The sequence below is a fragment of the Haemaphysalis longicornis genome, unplaced genomic scaffold (assembly GCF_048455015.1).
Source record: "Haemaphysalis longicornis isolate Haplotype H1 unplaced genomic scaffold, Haemaphysalis longicornis Haplotype H1 scaffold_3, whole genome shotgun sequence".
Lineage (NCBI taxonomy): Eukaryota > Metazoa > Arthropoda > Arachnida > Ixodida > Ixodidae > Haemaphysalis > Haemaphysalis longicornis.
The window spans coordinates 74071734-74088389 of record NW_027526335.1 but is presented as its reverse complement, the minus strand read 5'-3'; the positions used below and the strand labels follow the sequence as shown (position 1 = coordinate 74088389).

The 16656-nt window shown below is 47.6% G+C and overlaps 1 protein-coding gene across 1 annotated transcript in view; it reads right to left on the bottom strand.

The window, feature by feature from the left end:
- LOC144174636 (lysosomal alpha-glucosidase-like) overlaps window positions 1–16656 on the bottom strand; it is a 78170-nt gene that overhangs the window by 48835 nt on the left and 12679 nt on the right. The window contains exons 2-4 of the mRNA XM_077703422.1: window positions 12311–12402; window positions 7460–7773; window positions 6633–6778 (exon numbers count right to left, since the gene is read on the bottom strand). Of these exons, the coding sequence (XP_077559548.1) occupies window positions 6633–6778; window positions 7460–7773; window positions 12311–12402 (552 nt within the window). The remainder of the gene's footprint in view (window positions 1–6632; window positions 6779–7459; window positions 7774–12310; window positions 12403–16656) is intronic.

Genomic DNA, 16656 nt, shown 5'->3' with positions numbered 1-16656 from the left:
GTAGGGGAAGGGGTGCGGGCGACGATGGACAACTAGAACGGGTGACATCGTGAGTAAAAGAAATGCTCTGCATTTAAAAGTAAACATGCTACTGTTGCGCACAGCTGGGCTACAATCAAGCCTTACGCATTGTGAGCTGCCGTCATTTTTTTTTTTTGTTCGCATGTTGGCTTTTCTGATGCCGGGTGGGGGAGGAGGGGGGGTGTTGTCCTTTCGGCTACCAAATCGTGCGCGCAACGGCAGCGGCATCACACTCTTGTTCGTCCCCAAAAAGTTAAATTCGGCTAACGTTCGACATGCGCGCAATGCGTCGAAGAGGCTGGCAGTCAAAGCAGCGACATGGTCTGCTCTTACTTATAGCAACATTTCCCATTTTCGAACTTCTGCTGTTTGTTAAAGCACAGTCACACTGTCTACACTGGCAGCCCACGCCAATTCGTGTCATGAAACGATGGTGCGTGTTAATCCTCGGCACTCTTGCAGCAGCACCAGCAGAAATTCTGTACAGAGAAATAGTGCTGGGGGGAATTTTCGAAGTTGATTACATACAGCATTCAAAAGACAATGAATGTCTCCTGCTTGGACGACACCCAATAATTAAATGTTGCGGCCAGCAATCCACAATAATTGCCTACCGCCGGATCGACCACGACATGCTTGCTCGTATGGGACGCATAAGTCTTAAAGAAAAAAACGCTTGCTTGTAAGTGGAGTAAATTTACAGCTTGATAAATTATGTTATGCCTTCCGGCCACGGCAAAACAGAGATGCAATCCGTGCCCGCATTTAGCATCGCGCCTTAATTCATCATCAGATGGGCCGCTCACGTACGCCTCTGTGTTGCTGCACACTGAACTTGAAAACTCAGTTTGCTTTAAACGAACGGAATCAGTGAATGTTTTCTTTTTTCGCGGTCTCCCGGCGCTGGCGTATGCATTGGGAGGGGGAAGGGTAGATAAGGCCGGTAACTTTCCCTATCATGAAATAATGCACTACCCATAATTATTATACTGTCACTATCGCAAGCTACGCACTAACCATATGTGACTGCTATGAGCACTCTGACAATGACGATGAACTATTCCGCAATTTGACTGGGGAAGAAAGTAGCTAAACAATGGGTAATTTATGTTGAGAACGACATCATCTCGATATTTCTATTGGAATAATTTTTGGCTGTGCCTTTTTATATTTTCATTTACTTCTCTTACCTTCTTCCCCTCGACACAAAATCATGCGTGCGCCACTGCCTGGGGGCGACGCAAAGAGACCAAGACAGGCAGCGCACACGTTGCCTGACGGCACCGCTTGGAGTAATGGATCTCGAAGAAAAATAAATGAGCTTTCTTTGGTATGTAGCCGACACAAAGCACCCTCGAAAACATTTTTTGAGCACGTCGTAACAGCACCAGTTTTCAGAATGGCCCCTTTTGGGCTGTTCTGTCACGCACTGATCCGCCGAAAGAATAAATACCCGTCGTCACATGACCGCACGGCACATAGTTGTGTTGCGGGGGTTTTAGGTGCTGAAAGCCACATGGAGGTGCGATGGCCGCAGTTAGGCTAGCTAGACCCCCCTTAACCTGTAATGTAGAAGGCCAGCGACGGTCCAAACCAACACCACAGCATTCCTTTCGGGCGCCGCGCAGCCGGGTTGGCGCAGGCACGTTCTGCCAACCACCGCCACATTTCGCGGCCGCCAGTAGGTGCCCCCGTCGCGCACGTGCGCTTCGCGACGTCACGGTGTTTACATACAGGGAGAGGTCCATTGGCACTAGCATTAATAAAGGACACTATCTTTGAAAGGAACTATTCAGTTTGAGAGTAAAGAGCAGCGCAATGAACGAGACGAGGCGGAGACGAGACAAACACAAGCGCTTACTAAAAACTAAATAATTTATTGCATCGGGGCGCCAGTTTTATACATTCTGTTCAACCGCCAAAAACAAAAAGTAAGAAAGAAGAAGGGATAGGGGAGAATAAACAAGGGGAAGCAGCACCAAATTGATTCCTAAAAACGCACAGCAATGGTGACAGGAGGCACGTGTCAAGTTTTTAGGTAGTGAACCTCTTTTAACGCAAATATTTTTACCTCTACCACCCAAGGGTTATTTCGCGGCCGTTGGTGTCAGCAAAAAACTCGCGCGAATAAATAAAATAATTTACTGGTACTGCCAGGAATCGAACCTGGAACTAATAGAGTAACGTAGCGAGAGCCCGTTGTCCTAGCGATTAAGCTAAGAGCCCACGCGTATACAGGGAAGACAGGTGGAGCACTCACCAAGCGCATCTACGGGTTTACCGCCTGCAATCTCGCTGAATGCCACTTGATAGCGTCACGTGACCTCTCGCACCGCTATGCGCTCCGCTCACGGCACGTCTAGCGGCCCTGTGCGCGCCTTGCGGGTATGCTAGGAGTTACAAAAACTAAAGGAAGCTCACACCAACGGATATCATCTCACTTCTAGTACGCCAATGTGCTAAAGCCTGTGGCCTCCGGTGTTCACGTAAATAGGTAGAAAAATCCCATCGGAAAGGTTAACGAGCACAGGGTGTAGACTGTCACTGCAGAACTTGAACTGCGAAATGCAAAAACTTCTGAGCGAATTAAAAGCTATTCTATATTACCTAAAATTTCGAAATAACCCCAAACATTCAGTTCAACAATCATAGCCCCATCGTGTAATGTCAAAGATGGTTGAAATACGAAGCTTTCTTCCGCGTCAGACTGAGTCGAATAAGAGTCCTTGTGACGGATTTGTTCGTTGTCGTGTGCCCATGGCGGCAGCGGCCGAAATACTAAGTAGTGGTCGCGATGCAACGACTATGTGAACCTGCGTCTAACACCGAATTCGAGAAAGCCAACTTTTATAATGCCTCTAATGGGGATAACGGCGTCGATGATAGTGTCCTTGAAATGTTTGGACGTACCCTTCCCGAGGAATTTGCAAAAGGTAAAGTGGTGACTGCGCCCCTGTGCTCGATGCGCGTTTGTGGAAACCCACATTAAATTTTGCATTCCTGAAGGGTGCTTTGGTGTGGACGGTTGCGATCAGTGGGGCAAAATAAAACTTCGTTTGAAAATCTACATAGCTTCGACAGTGTGAGATTGTCGGGTTGTATTTTTATCGTTATTTTATCGTTAATTCTATGGTGGAGGCGCTGGCCCCGTAGTTCTATCAGTGATGAAAAAGAAGGCAGTCCCTGTTTCAGTGAAAACCCTTCTCTTTAGGTTGCCACCGACACTTTCTCATAGTGAATAGATGTAAAATCATCGCTCTGTGTAAAGGTACGTTGGACGTGCCACAATCCCAGAATGTAAAGGTACTTCGGACGTATCCCGACCCAGCGGCTAAAGATACGTCGGACGTACGCCGATCTCATAATCTCAAGGTACGTTGGACGCAGCCCGATAGCGAGAGGTTAATGATACCTCGGACGTACAGTGCGCGTCAGGCTTGTCTAGGGCAAGCGAGCGCGCGGCCTCGGAGGATGCTGGCGACATCTGCTGATAGCAGCTGGGTTAGAGATAGCTTGCCATTGCGCGTGCGTGGATTTCGGACAGGCCCTGGCTGGTCGGTTAATGAACACGGACCTTGCACGAAAAATCTAGGCCGGGAGAAAGTGCGCAGCCAGAAGTGGCGAGGACCGGAGATGCCGAGCGGAACGCGTTCCGCTCCCCGCTAGCAGACGACGCTCGCTTTCCTAGCGCAACTCGCAACCGCAGCGCCGCGGTGGCGAGAGTCGCGGCCGGCCGCCTTCTCTCCACGGCCGCGGCGGGGAGATACGGAACTGAAACTAAAGCGTGGCAAACTGTTCGCATGGCGACACAGTTAAACATCCCCCTCGCGAGGGGCACGATCAAATGCAGAGCATTTCCGGGGGCGCTCGACGTTAAGTAGTTTGCGTTACGTTGATGTTGTTGCACTTGTGGCAACTGCTGACGAGAGAGCGCTCGTCAGCAGTAAAATTGGCAGCCTCGGCGCACGTTGAGTCCGAGAGAGGGAAGAGAGTGTCCTTGAAACGCGCCTGGGCGCGCTATCGAATGTTGATCGCGCCGATAGCGAAACGTCTGAGCCGGGCATGTCGAGGCGAGCGATGCGGACAACTACGGACGCCAAGAACGGGTGATATCGTGAGCGGGCCATCTTTCTAACCAGAAGCTCCGAATGAGTAGAACTGCGGCGGGTCGCCGCATCCTTCACCAGATTCGCTGGGCAGCACAGAATGTTACTCCCCTTGATGTACTCCCGGACTCTTGGCGACAAGAACCTTTGCTTATAGAAATATGAACCCCTCACGCGACGAGGGTCGCCGACAAGCACGGGCTCAAGCGCTCAACACCATCCTCGGGGGGGATCATGCAGTTATCTACACATACGCCTCCCAACATCGAGGACAGCAGTACGCCATCATCGTGGCTACCTCCAGAATCGTCCTTCTTGCCTGTTGCCTCACTCAAGACCCAAGACATGACGGCAGCAGAAGAGGCAGTCATCGCCTTGGCTTTCACTCAACCAGGGGTTCGGAAGGTAGTCACCGATTCCCAACGAGCCTACCAGAATTACCAGTCGGTTTGGGTGTCCCGACCTGCACTGCGTGTGCAAAAACGGTTCCATTCAGCTCATCTGGACACCCGCTCACGCTTCCGTGGAGGGCAACAAATACGCCCACCAACAAGCCTGCCAATATGCCCACCAACAACCCCCCGTGCTATGGAGCTGCACGAGGACAGTCACGCGCTATTCTCGTTCAGGGACATAACCCAGCATTATCGCCTTCAGAGACAGACCCTACCTTCGCCTTGCCCTGACCTTTCCAGATAACAACCTCCGGCGCCTTTCCACACCCGACGCGTCTTCACTCAATGCACCGGAAAGGCTATGACGCTGAGTGTAAAGTTTGCTCAGAAGTAGGAACACTCCGCCACATCATCCGGATGTCCGACTTTAGCTCTGAGCACCCTCCTCTCTTCCCTTCAACTACCGAACAAGAGCAATGGGAGAGGCTGCTGTCCAGCCCCTCTTTGCATACCCAGCTTCAGCTGGACAGAGCACAGACGGCGGGGACTGCATATGGGCTCCAGTGAAGAAGGAACCACTTTCCTGGGCCGTGCTCTGGGCCGTTCAGAAGTCTGAATAGAACTAAATCTTCCTCCTCCTTCTCCTCCTTCTCCTCCTGCTCGTCCTCCTCCCCCGTCTCTGTCGCCGATATCGTCGCGTCAGTCCGTTACGGCAGAGTCGGAGAAGGGAGATCGTCTAAGACCGGGTTTGAGCTTCCTTTAATTTTATAAAAAAAGAGTTTTTACTCATGTGCTACACCAATACAACTCAACCAGCCACCGTTCCTTTAATTTTATAAAAAAATAGTTTCCACTCATGTGCTACACCAATACAGCTCAACGAACCACCGTTCATGCATCATGCATTGATTTAACCTTGCCAAGAATATCTCTTCGAAGTACTAAAGGGTGTGGTTAAGTGTATTTCACTTCTCTCTGGTTTCCCTATTTGTAGAGAAACATGAGTGAATTTAAGCGACATCGCATCTGTAATCGTTGTGGGGCCGTTTACAGCTTTGCTTTCCAACCACATTCACAGGGTGGATTGGCGCGAATTTTTTTCGAAGAGCGAAATTCTTGGTGCGCTAATACATACTTCGCTGTGCTGAACAATGCAAAACGCCTCCTAAATCTCGAGGCGGGCTTCCCAAGCCAAACTTCAAAAAGTGTGGCAGATTCACTACTTCGCCATATCTCTTCTGCCAACAAAGCCAGTCGGGAACCGCCGGATGTGACCAGAAATAGCACGGCTGCAATCCCTCATGTGCATAAGGCTTCACACAATATAAAAAAAGTAGTTGGTAGAGACGGAGTTCGTGTTGTTTTCGCCTCGCCGAGCAAACTTTCACGCCTTTGCAGGCAAGTTAATTACATGCACAGTCCAGCCAAGTTCTGCGAAAAGAAGCATGCTCAACCTTATGTTTGATGCAAATCTCAGGTAGTGTACAACATCCCACTGAATTGCAAAAACTACTACATAGGCCAGACGGGTCGTTGAATTAGCAACCTTCTACGTAAACAGGCAAATGCGCTCAATGGGTCTGTTGGCGGGCACCTTGCTGCGCACTGCGAAAGTTGTGGCTGCACGCCTATGTTTGAAAAATGCAGTATATTGGGCCGTTATCGGGAGCAGAAGGCCCGCGAGATTTATGAGGTGTTTTGCATTGTTCAGCACAGCGAAGTATGTATTAGCACACCAAGCATTTCGCTCTTCAAAAAAGAGATTCACTATCTAAGAACTTCACACGTGTGTCCTGTCACCGTTGCTGTGCGTTTTTATCAATTTGGTGGTGCCTTCCCTTGTTCCTTCTCCCCTACCCCTACTTCTTTCTTCCTTGTTGCTTTTGGGGGTCGACCAGCATGTATAAAACTGGCGCCCCCATGCAATAAATCATTTGGTTGTTAGTAAGCGCTTGTGTTTGTCTCGTCTCCGCCTCGTCTCGTTAATTACGCTGCCCTCTACTCTCAAAGGTATCTACCAACCGGCTCAAGTTTGAACTCTTCTGAACTGCTAAGTACATTCCCTCCAGCCTGCTTTCGACTAGATATGACTTGCACTGAAAATACTCACATCTTTGTAGAGCTGCTATCGAGGCGATATACCGTTAGATGACCTTCATCTGTGATGCTGACGTTATAAAGCAACCTTCCAGTGTAGAAGCGGATCGGAATCTCTGGCACGGGCGGCACAAAGCGTCCTCTTGTGGGGTCCACAATCTAAAAAAACCATATAGTATCTAGACGTTAACATCTTTTCACCACACCAGATAAATCACGAGGTTTTAGTAAAACAGTGTAGAAGCAAGTTTCTGAAAAAGGAATATTGGTGTATGAACATGTGCAACACATACATTATGTATCTGGCTATTTTTCTTGAGCACATTCTCTAAAAAGACATGAGCTTCAGCTAGTAAGCAATGCAAGACAGGCTGCCTTCCTACTGTTGGCAGTAACGCTCGATTTCAGTAACGTTTCGCCTAGGTAATCTAGTGTAGTAGAAAAATGTTTGTGGTGAATGCCAGAAATACGTTCCCTACCTACAGTGCGTATATGTTGTATAAGTTATGTTGCATATATATGACAGCTAGTGAGCATAGTTGGAGAACATTAGTGTAGTCAGCCACATTACCCGTCTAGCCATCGGCTTTACTGATAAACACTGGAAAACAAGGGCACTCGCTTTGTGTTATGTAATTTTTCAAAAAAGCAAGAAATTCTCAAGTTTTTTGTGTTTCCTTAAGGATCCCCCACTTTGGAATCATGATTCGTGTATAACTTCCAAGATTTCATTATGCACCACTTGTTCATGGCTCCACTTGAATGACGATAGTAGCCTGCAGAAATGCGTTACGCTATAGCCAGAAAGGGGGGCTCTTTGGGTTCTCTCTGAAAACTCACCATAATCCTCGCAGTGTCGTTCTCATAGAAGTAAATGTTGACGATAACCGACTGCACATCCACATCGATACCGGAAGGGGTCTGCCTCTGGAGTTCAACCTTGATGTAGTCTGGATACTGGCCAAGCTCGCGCAGAATGTACCCTTGGTAGTCACTCGGATAGTAACAGTAGGGAACATTGGGCGCTTGTTCACTGCTGGCTAGCGGTCGCCAGCAGCACCCTCGCGACTCACAGCCCTTCTGGGATGCGCCAGGCTCTGGGTAACAGTCGAAGCGGTCTGCAATGCTACCCAGGTCACACTGGGCCTGGGTGCCTGTCAGAGGAAAATGCGCGGCATGAGTGTTATCCGTTCAGCATAAGTGCTGTCCATTGATACCTTACTCCAGAGTCTCTACATTGACCTTGGCACAGTATTTATCTAGGAGACCCTTATTTCTGAGACCGCTCACGCTCGCTCGCTCGCTCACTCCCTCCCTCACTCACTCACTCACTCACTCACTCACTCACTCACTCACTCACTCACTCACTCACTCACTCACTCACTCACTCACTCACTCACTCACTCACTCACTCACTCATATACACCCTCACCCACTCCCTCACTCACTTAATCTCTTGCTCACTCTCTCATTCACTCACTCACAGGTTTATGCTTCCAACGAATAGGGAAATAAAGGTTTGCCTGGGCTTAACTACCCAAAGCAGTCACAAAGGAGAGTTCCACAAATAGATCGTGTGCCCTCTTATGCCTTTTAGTAGGTCTGAATCCACGACAGATTGGATTGTTTAAGTGACAACGCATCACTGCAACATTAATGGTTTACTGTTAATTCATAGGGTTGTTCGTTTTCGGCTTTTATATTTTGCTAAAATTGGGGGGGGGGGGGGTAAAAAATCGGGTGCTATTTTTACAAGTGATAATCGGGGAGAAATCGGTTTAAAAAAAAAACGCATTCCCAAATTTACGTTTTTTGGGCTTAAATATACTGGCGTGCTTTGTAATACACTCAGTTTAGTTTATCAGAAGGTATCACGAGCTTCTCAACTCTAACCAGTTAAACTTAGTGTTTGTTTCAAGCTGGTAATTAGGGGGACATCAGGTCTCGAAAATTTGGCATTTCTTTGGAAATGGTTCAGTAATGATGGCAACAGAGAAAATTGATAATTTCAGAAAAATGAAATATTTTATTCACAAAAAGCCGGTCATTCATTCTTTACACATCCTTCTTTACATGCATTATTTATCTGCATGTGCAACATGTCGGTCTCCATTCGAGGCCTGTCAGATTGTTGAACGCATCTCAGCTGGGAGATAGTTCTCGCGGCATCACAGCTTCCGTCAGCCGGGCACAACAATGTCAGTGCAGCATTTGCTAGCCTGAATACCAAGAGGCAGAGTAATGCCAATACTCAATGAACACGAAAGCTGTATTTGTGGGGCTTACTTGTAGCAAGTATTGGTTGAGAATGGCGTGCCGTCAGCCATTCCACAATTGTGCAGATCCCTACTTTGAAAAAGGTCCATTCGCGGAGAAATCGGGTTTGAACCGATTCTTCTGAAACATGTTCGGGGGGTAGAAACAAGGAGGTTGTATAAAACTTCTGGAGTGGAGGGCTCCCATAGCCGGCAACGCGGGGAGGTGAAGCCGGGGAAACCGGTCGGCGGCCATATTGCCGTGGGTAGAAAGGGCGCTTAGCTGGTAGGGACGCTTAGTGTCTTGCGTGTTCCTTTGGGTTTAAATGGGACATACCGATAGCTGAGTTGGATTGTTCGATTAGGTTATTTGACGGAAGCCTTTATTTCGCCTTTCGCATAAACGATTGACGTGATTTGAACAGCGAATTAGCGTTTGCATCGCTTTAAGTGGTGAAGAGCCGTGGTGAAGAGCCTAGTTCTGTGCTAGTTCTGTGCTGGAAACACAACTATTGCTTTGATTTCAATAAAATCCGCCGCGGTGGCTCAGTGACTGCAGCGTTGTGCTGCTGAGCACAAAGACGCGGGTTCGATTTTGGGCCGCGGCGGCCGCTTTTCTGATGGAGTCGAAAAGCAAAAACGCCCGTGTGTTCGAGATTTCGGCGCACGTTAACGATGCCCAGGTGGTCAGAAATAATCCGAAGCCCTCCACTACGACGAGCCTCATCGTCTGCGTTGCGTCGGCGCATTAAAACGTCATAATCAATCAATCTTTCATTTGAATAAACGATTATTTGGTGTCTGTAAGGTTGTAGGCCGCCCCTTAAGTATTAAAATTACATGTTGCACACCATGGCAAGAGGTGCCGCCTGAAAACGGCTACTAATTCCCGCATTTCACGCTGGAAAGTGCTGTATACCCCTCTGTTCTAGCGTGATTAGTGGGCGCTTGCTTCTTCTAGCAGCAGTGCCAGAATTCATCAATGTTAATCACGCAACTCTCACACCCAAACAAGCTATGTCGGAACTGTGTATCGAGACGACTTGTTTGTAAACAGTGCTGCAACATGCAAGCTTTTTGGTTCATACGACATCCCCATTGATGGCACATGCACAAGGCCAAATTAAGCAGCATGCTGAGTTACTATGCGGCCCACACTTTAGAATTCTCTGTTTCCGTTCATCGCTGCCATTTCTAGCTTTTCCTTGTATTTTACAAAATGTATATGTAGTACCCTTAAGCTGGTCACACCTGTTTCTTAATTCAGGGTACACAGTCCATACGATTGATGCACATTCCGTGTCTCCCTCGCGCTGTTTTTTTTTCTCTCTTTTTCAGGAGGCTCTCAACTTCGTTAACCACGCACATTCGCACGCGATCAACCCGCTATTGAAAAGAAAACTGCGCGCAGGAGGTTACTGTTGGCGTTCACAGCCTCGCTAACCGTGTACGTTTGCACGCGAGTAGCGCCTGCTGTTGATTAACACGGAGACGAAGAACGCGGGAGAGCATTGCATCAATCAATTGTACAAAGCTAAGCGAAATGACTCGGCTAACCTCGCCTTTATAATTAAACTCCAATCAAAACCCGGCGAGTACTCGCATAAGGCGGGCTGAGCGCAAATCAAATATTCGACGGCACTGCCTTGGTTTATGTCGTTACTATACAGAGGGTGGTCATGGTCAATTTTAAGTCGACAGGTTTTATTATAATTAAACGCTTACATGTCCGTAAAAATCACCTCTACAGGGATGTTATGCACACAGAAAAAACAAAGGAGGTGGTAACTATTGATGTTGGTGGCCTAATTAGCTAATATTCATTAATTATCTTTTAATGGCTGCATTAAACAGGCATGTTTGTATTGCAAATTTAGGCGCAATCGTGCTTCTGGGCAGTATCATTTAGCAGAAATCTTCAAGCGCATCTGTACTCGGAGATATTGATCTGCGAAGTTTAATGGCCGTTCGCATGATTACGTATGCGAGACAGTGAGGACCGGCACAAAGCCCCACCTGCCCATCCCACACACTTTTGTCACGTGCTTGCCGTGAATGGTTTTTAGGTTGACTACGGGGTGGAGGCATACGCAAAAGTGATAACTGGCACCCATTAATTCTTGGCTGGCGTTATCGCAATCTGCCGTACTCGGAGTCGCTATCGAAACACAGAACAAAGGGGCGGAGCTCTACGCCGGTCTTCGTGGTCTAGCATGCGTAATCATGCGAAGAGCAATTAAACTTCGCAGTTCGGATGCGGTAGAAGAATTCGGCCGAATGAAACTGCGCGGAAACACGATTGCGTCTAACTTTGCAATACAAACATGCCTGCTTACTGCAGCCACTAAAAAATTAATTAAACAATGTTAGTTAATTAAGCCACCGAAATCAATAATTAGCACTTAATTCTATGTCCCCCAGGGCGCACAACTTCACTGTAGAGGTGGTCTTCCCGTAAATCTACGCGCCTTATTTAAAAAAAAACACCTGTTGACTTAATTTTGATCACCCTGTATATATCTGAGCAAACACTGGGCATATAAATTAGTGTGCAAGCATAAATTGCAGCACGCATCATGTGTGCTGCAATTTATGCTTCAGCACTACTGCCATTGTTTAATAGTATGTCACATGTTTGTTTAATAGTAGCAAACAAACACGTGATCTCGCGCAGTCGTGCGACTACTGACCACCGCAACTACGAGTGTAAACATTTGCATATCTGCGTGAACAAGTGCGTAAATAGGTAGGTGGATCGGCACCATACTGCACAAATAGTGGGAAAGTGTACACTTATAACGCGGTAGTACTCGTTAGACACAAAACGAACTAAGCCCAAGGTTATCCCCGGCGTCTTCTTCGCGCGATTAGCGCAGCCGAATGCGACGCACGAGCACAGCATCGCTGATTTCTACAGCTTTGTAGCGTCCGAAGAATATTCGCGACAAACTAAACCATAAATGCACTCATGCGAGCGTGTAACACCGCAAGAATTTCGGCAGGGAGCCGGCAGAACGCGACCGATGCGGTGCGGCTGCTGCGACGGAGTGAGTTTTTTGCCCAAGGCAAGATGGCGGCCGTCGGCGTCAGTTCCCGAGAGCCGTCTCCACTCCAGAAGTTCTTACAACCTCCTTGGGTAGAAATCGGGCAAAATCGGATTTTACCTCAAAACGAACAACCCTAATAATTCAGCCTCTCTTCACGCGATGCGCCTCAACAGATTTTTCTGCGTCCCATTTGCCGATATGACACATTCCGGCATATTCAAAATCCAGTACATGCGACACTTAAGGAGAAGAAAAGGTATTTGTATCGCCTTTATTGTGTTTACTGTGTTATACAACCTGGCAGGACATTTTCCGTGGATTACAAAATTTTGGACATTAAAATTCAAGTAGTTTTTGAGGTTTGAGCTTTATTCTTGGGGTCAACCTACCTTGATGTATTTCTACATGGTTGGAAGCACCGACAAAAAAATTGTTTGGATTAAAAGACGGGGTTGCCGGGTCTGCTATGCAGTAGGCGACACTGTCAAAGAAAGCGGGGACAGAGGTTAAGCAACAAGATGCTGTAATAAGAAAGAATACTCCTATTTAGATGTTGATTGCGCACTAATGCGGATAGCTTGCATACAAGGCATCACCACTAAACTAATGCATAAGAATGACAATTTGAACAATTTTCAATTTGTAAGCTAGCAAAAATTATCTGCTCATAAATGGTTTACGCTATAATGTTTAATTGCTTGAATTGTTGAATATGAGTCTCTTAATAAAGACTGTAATGTGAAGATGACCCATCTTTCTTAGTAGTAAGAGAAAAGCTATAGGTCAGGCACTGGTACATTTGCTACTTCAATGGTGCTACCACTGATCCCGGTAAATGTTTTGGGCAAATATTAGTAAATTGTTACCCCACAAAGTATTGTTCTGTGCACCCACAGTCATCTAGCACTTGGCAGCCTAATGTTTTCGCCTTGAAGTCCACGGTATAGGTATAGTCAGCCCGTAAGTTGTTTTCGCAAAAGATGTTATAGCACACCGCATTTTCACGCAAACTCAAGTTATCTCAAAGGGCAAGTGAGTAAATGAAACTTAAGGTACCTATAATAAGCTTAACAAGATGGGTAAGTGTCATCATGCAGTTGCTTAATTTTTACATCCATTTGCGTAGAGCTGTGCAAATATTAAAGGGGTCCTGAAATGCCTTCCGCCGATGCATGGATGTACATGTAACCAAATAAAGCAATGTATTAGCAATCTCCTCCTGCAAGAATTTTGTTAAAGCGATGAGTATTAGCTGAGAAATCGTAAATCGAAAACCGCGAATTATCGTCGCGCCGTATTTCCTCCTCCTTTCAACTGTTTCTTCGCTGTTGGCCTCCCCTCCCATGATGCTCCGCTCCTCAGCGGTGACGTACTTCCGCTATTGCGCTCCCACAGACTGCCGTCTGCTACGGGCCAGCTCTTTCGGCTTTTTCATCTCTGTAGACACCATGGACACAGGCTGGAAAAGCGAACGAATGACCTGGCCGCATGTGTGCGGCCTGGCCTTGCCCTTTCGCGGTGTACGTAGCTGCAGGGCTGCAGTTGGTATCGGCGGCGAACTCGCAGCCGCGTGGGGAGAATCGTGCGCTCGTTCCCTTTGGTGCACCGCGCACTGTTTATCCAAAAAGCGCGGTCTCAGATGTGGCCCCGCTGGTGCCGGGTGTTATTTTGCGGTGGTTGTAATTCCTACTACCGGCGGCATGTGAAAAAAGACATTTTCAACCGACACAGAACCCGTGCACAAAACGCGCCGGATCGGACAGCTTTATCAGCGGCGATGAACGTGAAGGCGAAGAGCAAACCAACGCTGCACTCGATCAGCGAGAACCCGTGTTCTGACAAGCTGCACCCATGTGTTGCATTCAACACTGACGGGAAAGCGTTTGTTTGCACTTGTTTGGATAGTCGTAAAATGTCCAAACACTCCGGCACTCCGCTAGCAGATCAGCCGGCGACACATTTCGGAAAACATTTGACAGATGGCGCCGTATGCATTAGTGTGTCGCTACGCAAAACTGATGAGACGCTCTACTAAAACTCCCATCGCGGTGTCACGTAGCGGGACGCAAAAATTTAGCGTTTAGCGTATGCAAAGGCCACAAACGCTGTACTAAAACTCTATTAGCAGCAAAATAGCGTGCGTATGTGAAACCGCTTGCGTTTACAAAGCTGCACGCCGAGCGCGTACGTTTCAAACCTAGTGACATCGTTTAAATACACTGGCAAGCACAGTGTAACGTAGTCAGATATCAACCGTATGCTCAGGCGACAAGCAAGAGCTTGTTTTATGTGGGGCGGAGATTGCGCATAAAGGCCCGTTCGCACTTGCGACGAAAGCGAGTGAGAGCGGCAGGAATTCCGTCACTTTGTCGCGCGACGATCGTTTTTGTCGAATGGTCGGGACAAATTTTGGTTGCGCGACAGAATTCTCGTCGCTTTCGCTCGCTTTCGTCGCAAGCGGGAATGGAAAGTTCTGCCGCTGCCGTCTGCTACGCAGCTCGGAGGTAACCGCGCGATCTGCTCGGGCCGGATGAACGCGCACACTCCCGCACGGCAGCGCCCCAAGCGGCAGACGGCCGCGTACATCGCTCCCGGCGCCCGCCTGGAGCCCGCCCTCGGCACACTAGCCAGTATATTTCAGGCACTATAATGGAGGAAAGATTTTTTGCTTCCGATGAACCTAGTTCTTTGCCCCTGTGTTTTTAAATACTTGAAGTGGTTAGCACGTCGTCCTCACGCAGCTCTGTATCGTCGTAGCATCGCTGATTGTCCGAACGAAGCTTGCAGCTAAGCCAATGCAGCGACCGAAGCTGTGTGTGTGTGTGTGTGCATCGCCTCCTGTGTGTTGTGGACGCGTTCGTTTCGCGATGAAATGCGACATTGTACTTCTGCGGGTGGATAGTGCTTCCCATGGTCTGGATTATCTTTCTCGAACGACGTACCACTCAACCTCGCATGGGGTATGTGCAGTGTGCCTGGCTAAAAGCCTTCTCGCTTGCGCGCCAGAGTTGTGACTTGCTGCTCGTCCCCGCAAACCGGGTGTGAGGTGAGTGCCGTATTTACGACGGGCAGGAGGAGGCAACTCATCGTCTGTCAATCGCGGTTCAGACTTGCAACGCATGTTGTGACGTTGCGTTCGTTCGAAACGCATCTCTGGATTGTTTTGAAGTTGAATAAAATGTACGCGTCAAACCCGGGCATTCGGCTCAGGGCGTTCTCTGCGATTGCACCAAAGAAGTGCCACGGGACTTTCTTTATGGTACGTACTCACGTAAGATAAAATCCACGTCGTGTTATGGCCGTGTTGCATTCAATACAAACGGTTAAGCGTTTGTTTACACTTGTTTCGTTTGTCGTAAAATGTCAAAGCACTCCGGCACTCCGCTGGCAGATCAGCCGGCGAGCCGACGCTGAGCAGACGACTCATCTCTTTGCCGGAAGTGCGTGAAAAAGCCGCCCAATAGCAGGATGTCTAGCTCATGACGAACATCTGGGAATCGATGATGTAGACATGTGAAGATGGCGGCGTCCAAAAACACGAAGGAAAGGGTGAGAAAAAAGCGACAAACTTTGCAACAAAAGTGTGAGCTTTCCGCTGCGCGTAAAAGAGTAATACTTGGCACAGGTGACGTTGGCGACCCAATCTAGCGATTGCGCTAGTTCATTTAGTGGTCTCAAAATGCCTTTCAGGGCCCCTTTAAGTTTGGTACTGCGAATCGAATTGGAATATGAAAAACTGACAGGCAATTGAACTGAACGTTTTCAGATATCAGTAAAAACTCGCTGCAAATTTTAAAAGAATTTTCTTTAATGCAAGTATATCTGCTTTGGAAGATTTGGCGTGCAATATCATCAAAAATGTGGGTTCTTCAACATTCTGTGAATTCAGTAAGCATAAGCAGTCCCTCCAGCCACTGAAGAAATGCTACGCATGCTTATCGTAGCTGTTTACTTACATCAAGTTTTCCCTGCAAGCAATAACCCTTGATTACTCCCTCATGCCGCCATATTGACTGAAACTTGGCATTACGAATTTTACATAAGCAGCGCTTTTTTTTTTCAGCAAACATGTGCCAGAGTTCGGCCACACTTTTTCTGTCCAAGCTTGCACGTGTTTGGCTTTTTTGCATAGCTGTTACGTCGTGCAAAAAAGCTAACCAACAAAGGCAAGCTATGCGGTGAACCTTGGAAGTTGTGCATGTCGTGCGACAGAGCCAACAATTATTCGGAACATTGCTGGCGCCAGGCAAGACAAGGACGAAGAAGTACACACACAAGTGAAGCGCACAAGTCAAAAACCAACCAGCCCCTTTCCAAGCTCTGGTTAACATTTAGTGCTCCATCATTCGTCAATTTCGAATTCTGAAACTTTAACTACTTCGAATGGTAAAGAAGCGGTAAAACAGCGGTACAACAAATGATTTCGCGAAATTTTGCTGCCCTGTTGTTACTTTTATTTTAACATTTAATTCATTTTTACGGTACTGTGATTATTGGAAACCTCCAAGAATTTTTTTGCGGTGTATTTTGTCTAAGTATTATAAAGATGACTATTTTTCTAGAAGACGCTGTTATTACGTGTGAATTTTTGGGAGTGTTGCTATTTTTTCCCCACTTTAGTGAAAAGAAAGGCCGCGTATATTCGGCCGCGTATAGCCGCGTATAGCCGCGTAAAGGCCGCGTATAGCCGCGTATATTCGGGCTTTCCTGTGCATGAAGTCGAGGACAATAGCGT